At 42.9% G+C, this 17,782-nt stretch overlaps 1 protein-coding gene across 1 annotated transcript in view; it reads left to right on the plus strand.

Annotated features, from left to right (window-relative positions):
* The first annotated feature begins 6,645 nt into the window (after nt 1-6,645).
* Nucleotides 6,646-17,782, plus strand: part of LOC100760319 (neuronal acetylcholine receptor subunit alpha-7) — a 113,065-nt gene continuing 101,928 nt past the window's right edge. The window contains exons 1-2 of the mRNA XM_027408064.2: nt 6,646-6,700; nt 6,873-7,012. Of these exons, the coding sequence (XP_027263865.2) occupies nt 6,646-6,700; nt 6,873-7,012 (195 nt within the window). The remainder of the gene's footprint in view (nt 6,701-6,872; nt 7,013-17,782) is intronic.

The following is a 17,782-nucleotide window of genomic DNA, read 5'->3' on the forward strand; positions in this document are numbered from 1 at the left end:
TGATAAAATTAACTAAGAAAAGGTTGTTATCTGGGAACATGAATAAGGCTGATAGACCCCAGCAAGTGTAATTAAGAACAAAAATGAGGAAACAAATTACTAGCAGCAGGGATGAAAAGGAGGCATCACTTCATGGCTTGCAGACAGAATGAAGGCAACAAAGGACCATCATAATGGTATGCCCCAAATATTTGATTACTTAAATGAAACAGTTGAAATTCTCAAAAGATTACAGGTAGTAAAACCTTTCCAGGATGAAATAGGAACTCTGGACTTTTCTATAGTTGTTAAACTCTGTTGTTAACCTAAACAAAAACTGTAGGGACAGTAAGAGCCCGTAAGGGATGCTCAAGTCTGGTGGCCCCATAAAGGTGGAGGGAGACAACTAACTTCTCAAAGTTGTATATGACCAATCTACAGGCATCATGGCATGCATGATAGAAATATGTCATATGGCACTAAAAATAATTTCAAAAATTCCATAAGGAAAACTCACGACTCCATTTGTCAATCTTACCAGCATTTAAGGAAGAGACCATATCTTCTACAATCAACTTCAGAATATGGAAGAGTATTTCCCAATTTACTTCATGAGGTTATCATCATTCGTGGCCAGAATTAGATAATGACATTTTTTAAAGATTAATTTATTTATTATATGTACAACATTCTGCCTCCATGTATTTCTTCATGCCAGAAGAGGGCAACAAATCTCATTATAGATGGTTGTGAGCCACCATGTATGTGGTTGCTGGAAATTGAACTCAAAACCTCTGGAAGAGCAGCCAGTGCTCTTAACCTTTGAGCCATCTCTCTTGCCCCAATAATGAATTATTTCTCCATTTTTTAAAAAATTTAAATTAGAAACAAGATTGTTTTACATGTCAATCCCAGTTCCCTTCTCCCTCTCCTCCTCCCTTGCCCCTCACTAACACCCTACCTATCCCATACCATTTCTGCTCCCCAGGGAGAGTAAGGCCTTCCATGGGGGGTTCTTCAGAGTCTGTCATATCCTTTGGGATAGGGCCTAGGCCTTCCCCATGTGTCTAGGCTGAGGGAACATCCCACTTTGTGGACTGGGATCCCAAAGTCTACTCCTATGCTAGAGATAAGTACTGATCTACTGTAAGAGGTCCCATAGATTTCTGAGGCTTCCTCACTAATACCCATATTCATTGGGTCTGGATCAATTCCATGCTGGTTTCCCAGTGATCAGTCTGGGGAGCCAAGAGCTCCCCATTGTTCAGGTCAGCTGTTTCTGTGGGTTTCACCATCCTGGTCTTGAACAAGTGTTCATCACTCCTCTTCTGCAACTGGATTCCAGCTCAGTTCAGTGTTTAACTATGGGTATCTACTTCTACTTCCATCAGCTGCTGGATGAATGCTCTAGGATGGCATATAAGTTAGTCATCAATCTCTTTATCAGGGTAGGGCATTTAAGGTAGCCTTTCCACTGTTGCTTAGATGGTTAGTTGGTGTCATCCTTGTAGATCTCTGGACATTTCCCTCGTGTCTGATTTCTCTTTAAACCTATACTGGCTCCCTCTCTGATGGTGTCTCTTATTTTGCTCTCCTCTATTCTTCCCCATACACAACCTTCCTGCTCCCTTATGTCCTCTTCACCCCACCTCTTCTCCCCTTCTCATTCTGCTAGCTCCCTCTCCCCTCCCCCATGCTTGAATTTGCTCAGGAGATTTTGTCCCTTTCCCTTTCTCTGGGGGACCATGTATGTCCTCTTAGGGTCCTCCTTGTTTCCCAGCTTCTCTGGTGGTATGGATTGCAGGCTGGTAATCCTTTGCTCTATGTGTAAAATCCATATATGAGTGAGTGCATACCATGTTTGTCTTTTTGTGACTGGGTTACCTCACTCAGGATGGTTTCTTCTAGTTCCATCCATTTGCCTGCAAATTTCAAGATTCCATTGTTTTTTTTTTTTTTTTTTTTTTCTGCTGAGTAGTACTCCATTGTGTAAATGTACCACATTTTCTGTATCCATTCTTCAGTTGAGGGGCATCTAGGTTGCTTCCAGGTTCTGGCTATTACAAATAGCTGCTATGAACATGGTTGAACAGATGTCCTTGTTGTAGGAATGTGCATCTTTTGGGTATATGCCTAAGAATGGAATTGCTAGATCTTGTGGTAGACTGATTCCCATTTTCCCGAGGAATCACCATACTGATTTCCAGAGTGGCTGTACAAGTTTGTACAGCAGTGGAGGAATGTTCCCCTTTCTCCACATCTTCTCCAGCATAAGTTATCATTGGTATTTTTTATTGTAGCCATTCTGACTGTAGTAAGATGGTATCTCAAAGTTTTTTGATTTGCATTTCCCCTGATGGTTAAGGATGTTGAACACTTTTTTTTTTTTTTTTTTTTTGGTTCTCTGAGGCAGGGTTTCCCTGTGGCTTTGGAGGCTGTCCTGGAACTAGCTCTTGTAGACCAGGCTGGTCTCGAACTCACAGAGATCCGCCTGCGTCTGCCTCCCGAGTGCTGGGATTAAAGGTGTGTGCCACCACCACCTGGCATTGAGCACTATGTGTCTTTCAGCCATTTTAGATTCCTCCATGGAGAATTGTCTATTTAGTTCTGTACCCCACTTTTTAATTGGATTATTTGGTGTTTTGAAAACTAGCTTCTTGAGTTCTTTGTAAATTTTGGAGATCAGCCCTTTGTTGGATATGGGTTTGGTGAAGATCTTCTCTCATTCTGTGGGCTGCTGTTTTGTCTTGCTGACTGTGTCCTTTGCCTTACAGAAGCTTCTCAGTTTCAGGAGGTCCCATTTATTAATTGTTGATTTCAGTGTCTGAGCTACAGATGTAATGTTCAGGAAGTTGTCTCCTGTACCAATTCATTCAAGGGATTTTAAGTGCTAAATATTACATAGCATTCTTTCTTACAGATAGAAATAGATGGAAAATCCTTTAAAATTCAGTAACAAAATCAGGAGGAGTCACATGTATGTTCAAGGGGACCTGTGGTTTGATGTTTCTTGTCAGCATTAGAAAGTTCCCAGAATTTGTTCTTAGATATTGCTTTTGTCTTATATTTTTCTCTCTGCTTAATGAAAGGGTCCTGCATTCCTAAAAGACCTAGAAAAGACTGTACCCACCCAGGAAAGGCACTCTAATTCTTTCACCACAACGTGGGTGAAGAATGCATCCCAGCAGTTTTAGGCCAAAGGGGACATTGACATTGTCCACCATGATCAATATAACAGCATTTTACATATCATAATTTTATAGTCTTAAGAAATCATTTTATCATCTTAAACTGTTGGACTTTGGTCTTTGAGTTTCTATTGCTGTGAAGAGACACCATGACCATGGCAACTCTTAGAATGGAAAACATTTAATTGGGAATGGCTTATGGTACAAAGGTTTAATCCATTGTCATCATGGGGGGAAGCATGGCAGCATGCAGGCTGACATGGTGCTATAGAGGTAGCCAAGAGCTTTACATCTGTATCGGCAAGCAGCAGGAAGAGAAAGATCTTGGGCCTGGCTTGAGCTTCAGAAACCTCAAAGCCCTCCCCCAGTGAAACACTTCCTCCAACAAGGCCACACCTACTCCAATAAGGCCACATCTCCCAATAGTGCCAAATGCTATGAGCCTATGGGGGCCATTTTCTTTCAAACCACCACAGCATCTTTCCTAACTACTTTGTTGTAGTCTCAGCTTTAATGGCGACTGTGGCCTCTCTTATGTGTTGTCTATTCACTTGGATGCTTTTTATTTTATTATAATTCATTATTTTTGTTTTATTATTTAATGTGTATGGGTGTTTTGTCTGTATATATATCCATGCACTACATGTGAGCCTGGTGTCTGAAGAGGCCAAATGAGGGCACCAGATCCTCTGGAGCTGGAGTTACTGACAGTTGTGAAGTACCACGTGAGTGCTGTGAAGTGACGTAGGTCCTCTGGAGCAGCAGCCAATGAAAGCTCTTTTTAATTATTTATTGTTTAAATAGTTCTGTCCCCCGGCGGCTCCATGGCTCTCGGTCTAGAGTTTGTGAGTTCCTAAGAGTTTGGTTCAGCTGTCTCTAGATCTAGATTTCCCCTTCATGGTCTTGACCTCCCTTGCTCATGTATTCCCTCCTCCCTCTCTTCCACTGGATTCTTAGAACTCGGCCTGGTTCTTGGTTGTGGATTTCTGCATCTGGTTCCATCAATTACTGGATGAAGGCTCTATGATGACAGTTGGGATATTCACCAGTCTGATTACAGGGGAAGGCGTTAACCACTGAGCAATCTCTCCAGCCTTGCTTTTCACTCCAGCCTTGCTTTTCACTCTGTCATTCGAACTCACTGTGATTTTCTTTTGGAGTCCTGTGTGGAAGGTTGTAAAGTACCCTCTCCCCCCACCGTCTGTCCCAGCACACACTAGAGGAGGACTCCTTGAATATAAACAGCACAGGCACTTGACATCTGACTCTGCCCTAACTAAGCCTGATGCACTGGGGCTAGTTGCAGGGTTACCCTTCTCCAGAGTCCAAGCAGAAAACATGCTTCCTCTTTCCCCTGGGATACAGTAGAGGTTTTCTAGTGTCTTACACTGAAGGATGCTTTGTTTTTGTGTGTGGATTTATGAAGGACTCTTCATCCTAGCTCTATACTTCTCACAGGCACAAGGTCCATTTTCCTTGAGGGACCGTATTACAAGTCTAGACTTCCATCCTTGAGTCTGACCTTGCCCTGTCTCTCCCTAGGCTATGGCAGCAACATCAGCTGTGGGTGTGTGGGATTTGTTTCCAATTCTAGTCTTTATAAGCTTGGACACAGTACATTTCTGTTTTGTATGTTGACCATTTTTTTTTATGCTCAGAAAAGGATAAAGAGGTGAGCCTACATATCCCAGGAGGCTCTACTCTCAGATGGTTTTACACATTACAAATGAAAATAGCTGGATCTCCTTGAAAACACTTACAGCCCAACTTACTGGCATTAGGGATACTAACACCTCAGAACTGAGAAGCAACCCAGTTAAGGGACTGACTGTTTTGCCAAGCACAGGGCATAAACAGGTATTGACCAGTTGTCCCATTCAAATATGGTTATTGTCTAGGTTTCTGATCTTACAGTGTACAAAATTAGTGTTATGTTTGAGGCTCTTAAATGTGACTCCCCAGCTCAGAAAGGATAGAGTCGTGGTTTCTGTAATGTGTTCCCAATGGCCACACTCAGGGGAAGAAACTCATCCCTCTGTGGTGCTAGCCAGGGCTCCTAGGCCCTCGCAGAGTGAGCATAGGAGGACAGAGAGCTCTGTAATCCCACCACCAATGCATATGCTTTGCCAGGGGGAAGCTTCTAGCTGATGGTGTGTGCCTCCCCTTCTCTGGCGTTTTTATTTTCCTTCTCTCCATTATTTATTTATTTATTTATTTATTTATTTATTTATTTTATTTTTTACTTTGCAGCTCATTCCTTCACCAAGTGCCTCCTTGGTGATGCTCCCACTGCTGGATTTGGGATGGGGAGTACCCAGGAACCAGATGTACACCCATCTGTTTGCCAGATGTCTCTGCCTGCTGTCCCCTTCCTAGGTGGAATACTGACTATCCTTTGAGGGGAGCCCTGGTCAGTTGTCCTCTTTTTTGTGGACCTCAAACTTTATATTGACTCTTCATGCTCACATCAGTAAACAGCATGGGTGTTCGTCAACACACGCATTACATTCTCATTACGGCATGCAAACCAAGAGGCTGGACTCGCTACCCCATCCCCACGACTGGGGTACCTTCCAGCTTAGTCACTTTTTGATAAACCTGTCTCTCATTTTCAGTGTCATACTGTCTAATCCATAGGAGTGGCACTCTGATGGCTCAGATGCCCTGGAATCTGTGGGAAGACAGGAAACAGAGCCCATAAGAGAATACAGGGTAATCTTCAAGGTGGGCTTTCTGTACTGTGCTTCTAGGCATAAATGGAACACAGCCTTCCTCACTTCTGAAGGCTCTCCCCTTAGTACCTTTCTTCCTTCCCAGAATCACAATGAAGAAGGCTCCTCTGGGCCAGGGTCGATGTGGCTGGTCCCCCTCAACCTCTTCTTGTTCATGTGCTGTGCTTTGAGTCAAAAGGGCCTACACAACCAAGTTTTGGCTTGTCCTTTCATAAAGAGATTGGAGTTAAGGTTTCAATTTTCCGAACCTGATTTAAAAGAAAACACGACTAGACCAGGCTCCCTGATGGGAATATCATGCCATACATACATTTGCCATGCTACTACCTCCTCCCCCCGCCAGAAAGCCTCAGGAAGGAGCTCACATCCAGTTGAAAACACCAGCTCCTGCAGAGAACAAACAGGGTTACTCCTCCCTCGTCTACCTTGTCTGGCTGGAGAAACTTCCGAAGCCTGTGATGCAGATGCTGGCACCAGAGTGAGCCCTGGAGGACTGGGTCAGGGAAGACTGTTGGGGTGAGTACAGCGTGAAGCTGATAGCGGGAGCAAGCATCGCAGGGTCAGAGGCCGTCGACTAGCGGCGCAGGGATGCAGTTTCCCCTGGAGGCCGGGGAGCCGCTCGGCCTTGCGAGCGCTCGCACGAGACGTGTGGGGGCGCGCGGCGGCGGGCGCGCGCAGCGCTTTAAAGGCGCGAGGCGGCAGGAGCGGCTGCTCGGGGGGCGGACAGCGGCGGCGGCTCCGGCGATATGTGCGGCGGACGGGGAGGCTTTTGGCTGCTTCTGGCCGCGGCGCTGCTGCAAGGTAACCTCGGGGCGGCTCCGGCCGCACTCCCCTGGAGGGCTCCGGGGAGCCGGCGGGCGAGCGGGTGGTCCCGGGCTGCCACGGGGCTCGGGGTTGGGCTGGTCCCGGGCGGGGCGGGGAGGGGTGGAGGCCGCGTGCTGAGGCCCGCTGGGCGTTCTGCTTCCTTCCCAAGTGTCCCTGCAAGGCGAGTTCCAGAGGAGGCTGTACAAGGAGCTGGTCAAGAACTACAACCCGCTGGAGAGGCCGGTGGCCAACGACTCGCAGCCGCTTACCGTGTACTTCTCCCTGAGCCTCCTGCAGATCATGGATGTGGTGAGTGTGGCGTGGCGCTCGGGTCACACACCTTACTGTCCCGGACGGGGCAGCACGCCGGGCAGGGACCCCCCCCCCCCCAGCCACCTGTGCGTGGGCACTTGGGTTGCGCCTTTCTCTCAGCTGGAAACTCCGTGCCAAAGTGTCCCAAGTTGGGAGTCAGTAGCAGGAACAAGATGCCTTGGTCACTTTCAGTCTTCCTTAGAGAGAAAACTAGTGCAGCCCTGCGCCCGGTATAGTTTAGTCACTTAAAAGGCTTTTCTCTCTCTTTTGTGACTGCGTAGTGCCTTGGCGGGGCCCTCGCCTTTCCTCTGCCATTCTGCCTGGATAGAAGGCTACTTGTAGGTGTTTAGACCTCCCCCACCCCCGCCATTAGGGTGATGGACATTGCTTTTATTTTGTGGACAGGACGGGTGCTGGAGATCCTTCTTCGAGGATTCCAGGCAGCTGATAGCAGTTCCTTCGACCCCTTGCAGCAAGCGACTAGATTTAGGCGACACGCCCCTGCAGTATCTCTGTCAGCTGCCCGCCCCCCCCCCCTTCTAGCTAGGCTACTTGTACGATTTTTCATAGATGGATTCTTCAAACAGTGCTTACACAGTGTTTCAGTATCTACACAAGGCTTCTCTACAAGGCTTGTTGTATACGAGGCTTGGAGTGGGTAAGGGTGGAGCAAAGCAGTGTTCTTGTTCTTCAGGAGGAGGTACTGTGGGAGGAAAGAGATACCTGAATAATCACAACTCCAGGTAGGAAATGCAGAAAACCAGTAAAAGGATTTAGGTAAAAGCATGGTAGGTGACACTTGTCACGCCTACTCTTGCTTCTGTGCAGTTCATCCTAATCTAATTTTCATGATGAACGGCTTCTGTCCCTGTACTATACCCGCTAAGTCTGCATTTCCTTCTATGGCAGAATCCTACTTTATTGTATTTGTGTGTAATGTGGGGACTTTATCATGAGAGGTATAACGTCAGCTGCTGTCACACGGACAATTGTTTTCTAAGTTTACAGAGCACAGACTTCAAGAAAGGGAGAAAAAGAAGTCTTGTTGGTTTTGAGACTGAGTGATGGACACTGAGAAGGAGATTCTGCCGTGGAGGTAGAAAGCTGTCAAGTGGAGGAGACACAAAGGCTCCTGGGAAATTGGGGTGGGGTAGAACTGCAGAACAGTTCAATTAACTAAGTGGAGAAGTTGCTTTGGTTGCCTTTGCTGGTCTCCGCATGGTTGACTAAGACGTTTCATACACGCATGAGTTTTAATTCTCAGTTATCAGAATGGACCCGTAAGGACTTTACTGGCCATGGTGATGAGCTAAAGACAGTATGAATAACTTACAGTCTCCCTAGAGCCAGATATACAACCATAGTTACTTTCATGCAAAAACTACAGGAGGAAGGGTCAGGTAGCTTGGATAACATGTTCCATAAGAGTCACACAGTAAGATGCCTTCCCCTGCTTCCACTTGCCCAGGGTCTGCTTTGGCCAGCCAACCTCCTTGTATGTTCCATAGCAGCCTCTGGGTAGTGAGCTTTATGGTATAGGGGGCCTCTCCGCTTGTGTGAAGAAGTGGAGCAGGCTTTCTAAGACTACTCAAAAGACTTTTAGGTGATCTGGCTAACATGTTACTAAGGCTTGCTGACACTTAGGGAAAGTTATGGTGGAAACTAGGATCAATGATTTGGGGAAAGTTAGTTATGTTAGAAAATTAGAGAGAAATAAAAACAACAATTCCTGTAGTTTTATGTCACTGCCGTATCATTGTTAGAAACATACATGTGGAGAGGGTCATGAGCAGAGGTCAAGGGGAGGGTAAGGTTCAGGAAAGTCATGGCCTCACCTTGGCCTCACATCCAGCTGTGCACATACTGAACTTCCCACTAGGCAATGCTATATGTTTGTGGAGTGGCCCTGAGAGAGCTACTTATCTTTTCTCAGCCATGCTTTCTCATGTGTAAAATGAGAACAATCATATCCACTTCACAGGTTTTGAGAGGATTAACAAAGAGAGGTTCTTGCCACATGCTGACAATTTGCTGAAGGCTTGCTCCATCTTAATTATGTAGTCTCTCCTCTCAAAGGTCAGGAAGTCCATTCCTAGAGAGGTGTGATCACCTGCGCAAGGATGCCCAGAAATGACAGGCAATCTGTGAAGGAAAACTCACATGGAGTGGGTTTACACGCCCTTTGCCCATCATAAGCTGCTGCTTTTTGATGTGGTAACTTTTGCACAACGGAGTCAAGTGGATGAATTGTAGCTGATTGAATGTGACTTTCTCAAGCTTCTGGGTGAGAAGGAGGTTTCTACATCAGGCTAAGGAAATATGCAAACATTTGTATTCCGATCCTGCTTGGCTCTGCCTGGTCTTGAAACAGAGCCAGGTCTTTCTTGCTGAAATCTCAGCACTCTGGACAGAGACACCAGCTCTCCTGAGGGTTATGAGTTGCAGTGTTGGCTAGCACAATCTCTTTACAAATTCAGTACTAGGGGGTTATTTTGCTCATTTTGATCTGCTGTTCCATAGGCCAGAGTTGATTGTTCCCCCTTCTCTTTTTAAAACATAGATGCCCTGCCTGTAGGGATGTGGAGATGGCATATAGTGTCACACACATATAAGTATGTATTTCATGCAGGGTTGTTTGCACCATCAACTTAATCTACCTGTGTTTATAAGGTTCCCAGTGTGGGTTTGTTAGGTTCTGAGAATTTGCAGATGAATAAAGAGGACTTCCACATTTAGAGGCTATATGATCTGGCTGGATCTAAGTCTAAGATTTCTTTATTTGATGGAATTTAACATAGTTTGCAGATAAAATCTGTTCATGTGCGTGCGGAAACATTTATTCCCAGTTACAGTGGCTGGAGTGTTTTCAAAGAGCAAGAGCTTAGATTTCCAATAGCAGTTTTCCAGGTAGAAAAAGTGGGAAGTGTTTCTCAGATAATGGAAGCTGGGGAGGGCGGGGGTTGTCAATGTGAGGGAGCTTTAGCAGGGTGTTTCCATAAGATCCTGGCTCCCTGCCTCCAACTAGGTATTTCGATGGTATCCTGTCTCAGTTAATGTTTGCTTCATTTTGGTTTGGTTGCAAGACTTCTCAGAAAATTTATGCTTATTCTTATTAATAGTTCAAAAGTACTGATCAAACTATAGATAGTTTTATCAACCCTTTTTCTAGTTTGTATTCTTTAAAAAATATGTGGTTTTTCTTTGGTAGAAAGTGCTAGTGTCTAAAGTATCTTGAATATGCTATAACGTTCACATGCTGGCCTGCGCTCTGCCTGAGCATCACAGACTCTGTGCATGAGGAGATAGCAAGCCAGAGTTTTGTAAAACTGCAGGACTAGCTTTCCAGAGCCTATTTTCCTAGGAATGGAAGCATTCTAACCACAAGGTTTTTATTGAATCCAATAAGTATGAATTATAGATTATAATGAAAGAATGTGCATATGTTTCAAAGATAAAACATGGGTCTTTCTAGGGTTTGCTGTACCCACTGTGGTCTGTTCTAGTTATTTGGTTGTCCCCTTGGTAAAGCAATCAGTAGAGAGTGGGAAGGCATAGTGAATTTCTGTGCAGGAGTGGAAAGTATCAGGATCTATATTTAGAAGACACAAAAGCCTCAAATGTGGGGCAAGCTAGAGAGGAGAGAAACTTTGGGCAAGGACACTGAGATCTTTCTTAGTTTATTTTCTGTTGCTCTAACGAAACAGCTGAGAGTATAATTTATAAAGAAATTTGGTTATTTTGGTTCCTGGGTCTAGAAACTGCAAATTCCAGGATCATGGTCGTAGCACCCTCTCAGATTCTAGTGAGGGCTCTCATGTTGCTTGAACTCAGAGCAGAAAGCAGAAGGGTAAGTATGCCCATGCAGAAGAGGCTAGGCACAGGGGCAGGCAGCCTTGGGTAATAGCTGCTTCTTGAGGTAGTTGATATAGTCTGTTGACCCATATACCAGTCACTAAGGCTCACTCCGACTTTACTGTATTAAAGAATTAATATTGTAACAGTGGGCTTTTGTGGATTCATTTAAACCATAACAGGGTCAAACACAGCATGACCTGGGGCAATGTGGAGAGGAGAAAGACTCAAGAGAATTTTTTTGGATATACCATCCGTGATACATAAATGTGCATAGCATCATGTGCATGACAGATTGGCTAGGTGAAAGTGCTCCCTTATTCCTAACGCATACTCAGGTTTATACTGATTCTTAATTTACTTCATGGGCTTTTCACTGGGTTGAGAATGAGGTAATGCATAGGAAATCATTGTGAAGACTTGCAGAGGGAGGGCTCAGAGTTGCCACTGGCTTGAATAATATTTCTCCTCTGCTGCTATTTGGTCATTTACCTGGACCCCATGCATCTAAAGGCCAGCCTTAATATTCATTTGCATAAAATAAATATGCAGTTATCAAAAACATCTCCAGAGGGTAGTATGTTTTAAATGAATAATACGAATCAATATGTAGTTATGCATAAATACAAAATGTGTAATTATGCATGAATGAATTTTAGAATTTTAAAGATTTTGGATTACAGAGCTTTCTGGAAGTGTTACTCACAAGACAGTGGAACTGGTGGTGTATTTCAAGTTTGCTACTGTAGAGGGCAGGCATGGTGTGGAGCCTAGCTTCTTAAAAACTTGGGGTTTATTTGAAGTCTCTTTAGTGTCCTCCTGCTAACATTCAGCAGATTTTGTGCTTTTTATTTCCTGGCTGTATTTAAAGCACTGCACCTCTAAATAAAAATCATACTCACGGGGGTTGCCTAAGCAGAAACTACCGAGGTGAAAAATCAGAAAGTTACCATAATTGAACACCTTTCTTTCTTTAGAGCTCGTCTGAGTTCACAAGTGCAGAGATTTCCCACCAGGCTCCTGTCCCCCACCCCTACCTCCAGCCTCCTCATTAGCATTTCCTGTACAGTGGTCAAGCCCGGTGAGTCTGACATGTCAGCATCACTCTCAGGCTGTGCTTTGTATTTTTACTGGACACGTTGTTAATACACTTGTATTGCAAGACGGAATGATAAGGGTTTGTTCCACTTTGTAAGGGACACTTGGGACAGTCTTCAAGTTAGCAGTGAGCATTCCTGTCACTCTCCATCCATAGCAGCATTTGGTATCGTTGGAGTCTCAGATTTTATTGATTCCAACACCTGTGCAAGGGTACCTTACTGTCTCATTTGTATTTCCCTGATATCTGATGTGGAACATCACTGGCCCTCTTTTGTAGTGAGGTCATTTTCTTATTGTTGCATATATTTGAAAAACAGTCATTTATCAGATGCGTATAGTGTATTGGAATGTGTCATTTGGAATGTGTATAGTGGTTAGTTGTCATTTTGTTTCAACAATGTTTTTTATATAGTACAAAATATTCATTTTGTTGAAATCTGTCATACAAATTGTGTCTTTAATGAATTTTGCCTTTTGTAGGCTTTATCTTTGTTAGACTAAGATATGTGCTCTTTCACATTGATTTAGATCTGATCCATTTCGAGTTATTTTTATGAAGGGTATAAAGTTTATATACTTTTTGGTATACAGATAATCATTTTGGGGGTATCATTTATTTAAAAGCATCTGTCACAGCTGTTCATACGGATTTATTTTGGGGGCTCACTCTTCCATTCGAGTGACTCCTGTGTCCCCTCACCGGTATCACATTCCCTAGGTCATGAGTACAATCATCTTAAAGTTGGGAATCATCGCTCCCCAACCTTGCTTGTCTTTGATACTGTGTCAACTCTTATAGATCTTTCATGTGTGCACTTCATTCAAAATTAAGTTTTCAGTGTCCACAAAAAGTTTTCTTGTGACTTTATTTAGTGATTCTTTTGAATTTTTGTTTTGTTTTTTTGAGACAGGGTTTCTCTGTGTAACAGTCCTGACTGGAGTTCTTGGAACTCGATCTGTAGGCTAGGCTGGCCTAGAACTCATTTAGATCCGCCTGCCTCTGCCTCCCAAGTGCTGAAATTAAATGTTTGCACCACCACTGCCTGGCCTGTGCCATCTCCACCTGACCAGTTCTTTTAATTTCTTTGACAATCATGTCATCTGCAGATACAGGCTGTCATAGTTTTCCTTCCCCAGTGTGTTTATCTTTATTCGTTTTGTGTGTGTGTTATACATTGAAAAGAAGTAATAAGAGGAACATTCTGGCCATGATCAGATCCTTGACAGCAAAGCTTTGAGTTTATCACCATTAGTTATGAATTTAGCTGTAATTTTTGTCAGTATTCTTTATCTAATTGTGGAAGTTCTCCCGTATTTCTGATTTATTGAGTTTTTATAGCGTGAATGAATATAGAACATTTTTCAAAAGCTTATTTGTGCCTATTGATATGGGGTAGTGGAACTGCTCTTCTTTAGCTGGTTGATGTGATAGATTACACTAATTGATATCTGAATGTTGAACTACCCTCACATATTTGGAATAAATCCCATTTGGTAATGAGGAATGATTCTACTTGTACATTGTTTAGATCCAGTCTGCTCGTATTTTATTGATTTTACATTTTTTAGTAATCTATTTTGTGTGTGTGTGTGTGTGTGTGTGCGCGCGCGCGTGCATGTGTGTATGTCTGTGTATGTTTCTCTGTGTATGCATGCACTACAGGGCTCATATGGTGGTCAGAAGACAGCTTGTAGGAATCAATATTCTCCTTCCACTGTGGGGGTCCTAGGATACAAGGCATGGTGTCAAGCACTTCACATTTGGGCTTTCTTGAAGATTCCGTTGTTGAAGATTTTTATATTTGTGTTCAGAAATTATGTGGCTTTGTGGAATCATGCAGGAAATATTCCTTTGACCTTTCCATGACATAGAGAATTGGTGTATTTTCTTAATGTCTGAGCCTGTTTTTTTTTTTTCTTGGAAAAATTAGTGGAGTGGGGGAGGAAGTTTGGGGGTGAGGGGAGGGAGAGGGAGAAGGGACTTGAAATAAGCTTGTTCCCTAACTAGAACTAAAAAAAAAAAAAAAAAAAAAAAAAGAATTCATCATGCTGAGGGAAGCATGGAAGGAAGCAGTAGGCTTCTTGTTTGTTTTCTTGTTTTTTTTTTTTTTTTTCGAGACAGGGTTTCTCTGTGTAGCTTTGGAGCCTATCCTGACAGTCCTCCGTGGACTGGCCTCGAACTCAGAGAGATCCAACTGCCTCTGCCTCCCAAGTGCAGGGATTAAAGTCGAGTGTCATCAAAAAAAAATTAGTGATTGATTCATTTTCTTTAATATCAGCTTATTCAGCTGTATATATGTGTATACTTTGACAAATTATTTATTTAAAAGAAATGGTCCATTTCATTTAGGCTATCAAATTTGTGAGCACATGCTTTCTCATATATTAGTTTACATCATTTTAATGTCATTGGGTTTGGGATAGTGGCCTCTTTTTTCATTTCTGGTATGAGTAATTTACATTGTGTTTGTTTTCCTACTATACCTAGAGGCTTGCCAATTCCATTGATCTTTTCAAAAACAGTTTTTAATGTTCATTTTGCCTATCGATTTCCTATTGTCAAATTAATTTATTTCTGTTGTAATTAGTATTTGGATTTATTAATTTGTTTTTCCCATAAGGTAGAAACATTATTGATTTTAGATATTTGTTTTTAAATGCTACTCAGCACTACACATTTCCTTCTAAGCACTAATTTGGCTTTGTCTTGCAAGTTTTGAAAAGTTATGTTTGTTTTTATTGAGTCAAAATATTTTTTGAGATTTATTTTTCAGGCATGTATCTCCTAGCATGGTCTTTAAAGCTCTGTTGGTGTGGGGAGGGGTGTTTCCAGGTTTCCTTCTGTTGCTGGGTTCTAGTTGAATTCCACTGTAGACTCAGCACAGGCTGTGAGGCTGCCACTGTGTGGCAGGGTGCTATGGTGTGTTGCAGTTAGAATGCCCTTGATCTCTCCGAATGTTCCATGGCATTTTGGGAATATGCATTCATCTGGTGAAGAATTCTTCTACAGAGATTGATTGTATACAGCTGATTGGAGATCTCAGATCCAACTGTGTCCTTAACTGATTTTCTACCTGCAGCACAAGTACATTTTATTCCTTTTGCAGATAGGTAGGTAGGTAGACAAACAGACAGACAGAGACAGAGAGGCAGAGACAGCGTCTTGCTGTGGAGCCCAGCCTGGCCTCCGTTTTTCAGGTGCTAACATTACAAGCGGATGGCACTGTGAGCAGCAGCAAGCACATCGTTGTGTTTTCTTTCTTTTCCTTTCTTTCTTTCTTTCTTTCTTTCTTTCTTTCTTTCTTTCTTTCTTCTTTCTTCTTCTTCTTTTTTTTTTTTTTGTTTTTTTTCGAGACAGGGTTTCTCTGTGTAGCTTTGGAGTCTATCCTGGCACTGGCTCTGAAGACCAGGCTGGCCTCAAACTCACAGAGATCCACCTGCCTCTGCCTCCCGAGTGCTGGGATTAAAGGCGTGCGCCACCAACGCCCGGCTCATTGGTGTGTTTTCTAACAAAAGCCTTTTAGCTGTGAGGGTGGATTAAACTGCTTGCAGTTTTGTTAGGCACATATGAAGGACTGTATGTCCTGGAGAACTGATCCCATTTTCATTATGCAGCCAAAGCCTCTATCCCTGACAACATTGCTCGTTTTGAGTTCTTTTCTTAATGTCCTTTTGTTATATTTACCATTAGCATGGCATACTTTTCTCTTTCCACTTTTAATCTCTTTCTGTTTTCATATTTAATAAAGTTTCTTGTAGACAATACAGAGTTGAACTTTGCTTTTTCATCCATTTTGTTGATTTAGTTGGTACATTTAGACCATCAAACCAAAATGATGACTGACATGTTTGGATTAATAATTTAGTTTCTGTTAGTCCCATGTTATACTCCTTCTTCTGTCCCTTTTTATCCTTTCAATGTTTTTCTCAGAGTTTCTATGGATGTAGTCTGACATTCAGAGGCTCTTCTGTGCACCTCTGTGGAAAGCGCTCTTCATTTTTCTTACCAGGTTCTTGTCTTTGGCATTTCTTTGGGCTCTTCAGTAGAATTTTCCTGTCTGTTTGTCACCATCTGTTCTTGCATGGAGTCTGCTTTTTCTCCCAGAACTGCCATCTTAACAGCAGGTGTCAGTTTCTGGTTTTGAAGGCTTCAGTTCCAGCATCCCTGTCATGCCTGCCCTTTCTGACTCTTCAAGTTGCATTTTTTGCCTTCCAGCATGTTTTCTTACAGCCAGGTATGATGGACTAGATTGAGGAGTTCCAGTAAATTAGCCGTTGCGGATATGGATCAGTGTAGGAAGAGAGGAAATGCTTCTGTGTACTGTGATCAAGTGGCAGGCTTTGTTCAGCCCTGTCCCTGGACTATGGATCAACCATTCAGTCATTTTCTTTGTTTTTTTTTAACCTTTACCAAAAATAGTTTATGCATAAAGTGTAAGGCATTCCCAAGCATGCTTATATTTTAAAAAAGAAACAAAACAACAAAAACAAATCAACATGTCTTTTAAAGTTAGTCTGTTATCTGTGATGACAGTTTTCCCTAGGAAAGCCCCAATATGAAGATTGACACTTTCATGAGAAAGTTTTTTATAGAAATGAGAAATTCATAAATCACTGAAGTTTTGGACCCTCCAAACTGGACATCAACCCAAGGATCCTGTCAGAATCTAAGACTACTGTAGAATAGATTTGGCTGGAATTCCAAACCACTGAGCGTTTTCTTTCTCATTAGATGCAACAGACTGGCTAAGGCTGGCTGGGATTTGTATTGCAAAGTGCCCTTGCCTCTGGAAGCCAGAGGAAGAGTGTCTCCATGTTTACTAGGGATCCTGGTCAGGCTTCTGGTGGGAACCCTCCCAGTGTTGTGGGGCTCCTATGACTAGGTTCCTCTGGGATTTTTAATTGTCAGAATTATCTTCACTGAGTCTTCAGCAATTCGATGACTGCCAGGTTGTCCTGTTCTGTTGCCCTTTGTTCTGAGTCTGCTGTGGTTAGCTGTGACTCCTTGTCTCCCCGACCTTGAGGGCAGCTATGTGTCCCAGGTTCTTCCCTCTCCTACAGAGTAGGCAAGGCATGGTTCATTTTCAGTCTTCTCAGCTTTCTACTTCTTGTTAGGACACAGTGGTGAATTCCAAGCTCATTACATGCAGAACTGGAAGACTGACCTAATAATTGTTTCTATAAGTGGCATTTCTTAAAATTACAAAGGAAAGATATGCTTTGTACAGCAAGGAAAATCAAGTTTTTTTTTTTTTTTTTTTTTTTTTTAAAGACTGAGTCGAAGGGGAGAAATCATCCAAATCACCATTGCTTAAGACATTCTGATGTGGCTTAGTCTGTCTTTTCTTCATTTTTATAGGTCTGGAGAGAAATACTTAAAAATTAAAGTAGCAAGAAACCATTTATGGTGCCTTGATCAATATTAAGCAGCATTAATTTTAAAGGGATACAAGTAGGCCAAGTAGTAAAATAAACACTGTTGTTTGGCCACTGTTACGTAACTCTCAAATCACTGCGTACTTAACCCTCTTCCTTTTTGTGAGTTCAGAAGCAATTTAAAGTACTTTTATTTAAATGATCATGGCATCCCTTTTGTGAATCATTCAGTAGGGTTCTATGGCGTTTCATTGACAACCTTTGTCTTGTATTCTTTACTGGGTGCAGCTGCTGGGTTGAAGTCAGTTTTTCAGTGTCTGCTGTGGCTCCTCTGCTTGCTTCTCTTTCCTTTCTCATTTTCCCCCAGTTTGTTAGTCATACATCTCTTTCTTCCCATGACCTACACACTGCAGCAGGAATCCTTGACTAATGAAAGCC

Source organism: Cricetulus griseus, chromosome 3 (assembly GCF_003668045.3).
Source record: "Cricetulus griseus strain 17A/GY chromosome 3, alternate assembly CriGri-PICRH-1.0, whole genome shotgun sequence".
Taxonomy (NCBI): Eukaryota; Metazoa; Chordata; class Mammalia; order Rodentia; family Cricetidae; genus Cricetulus; species Cricetulus griseus.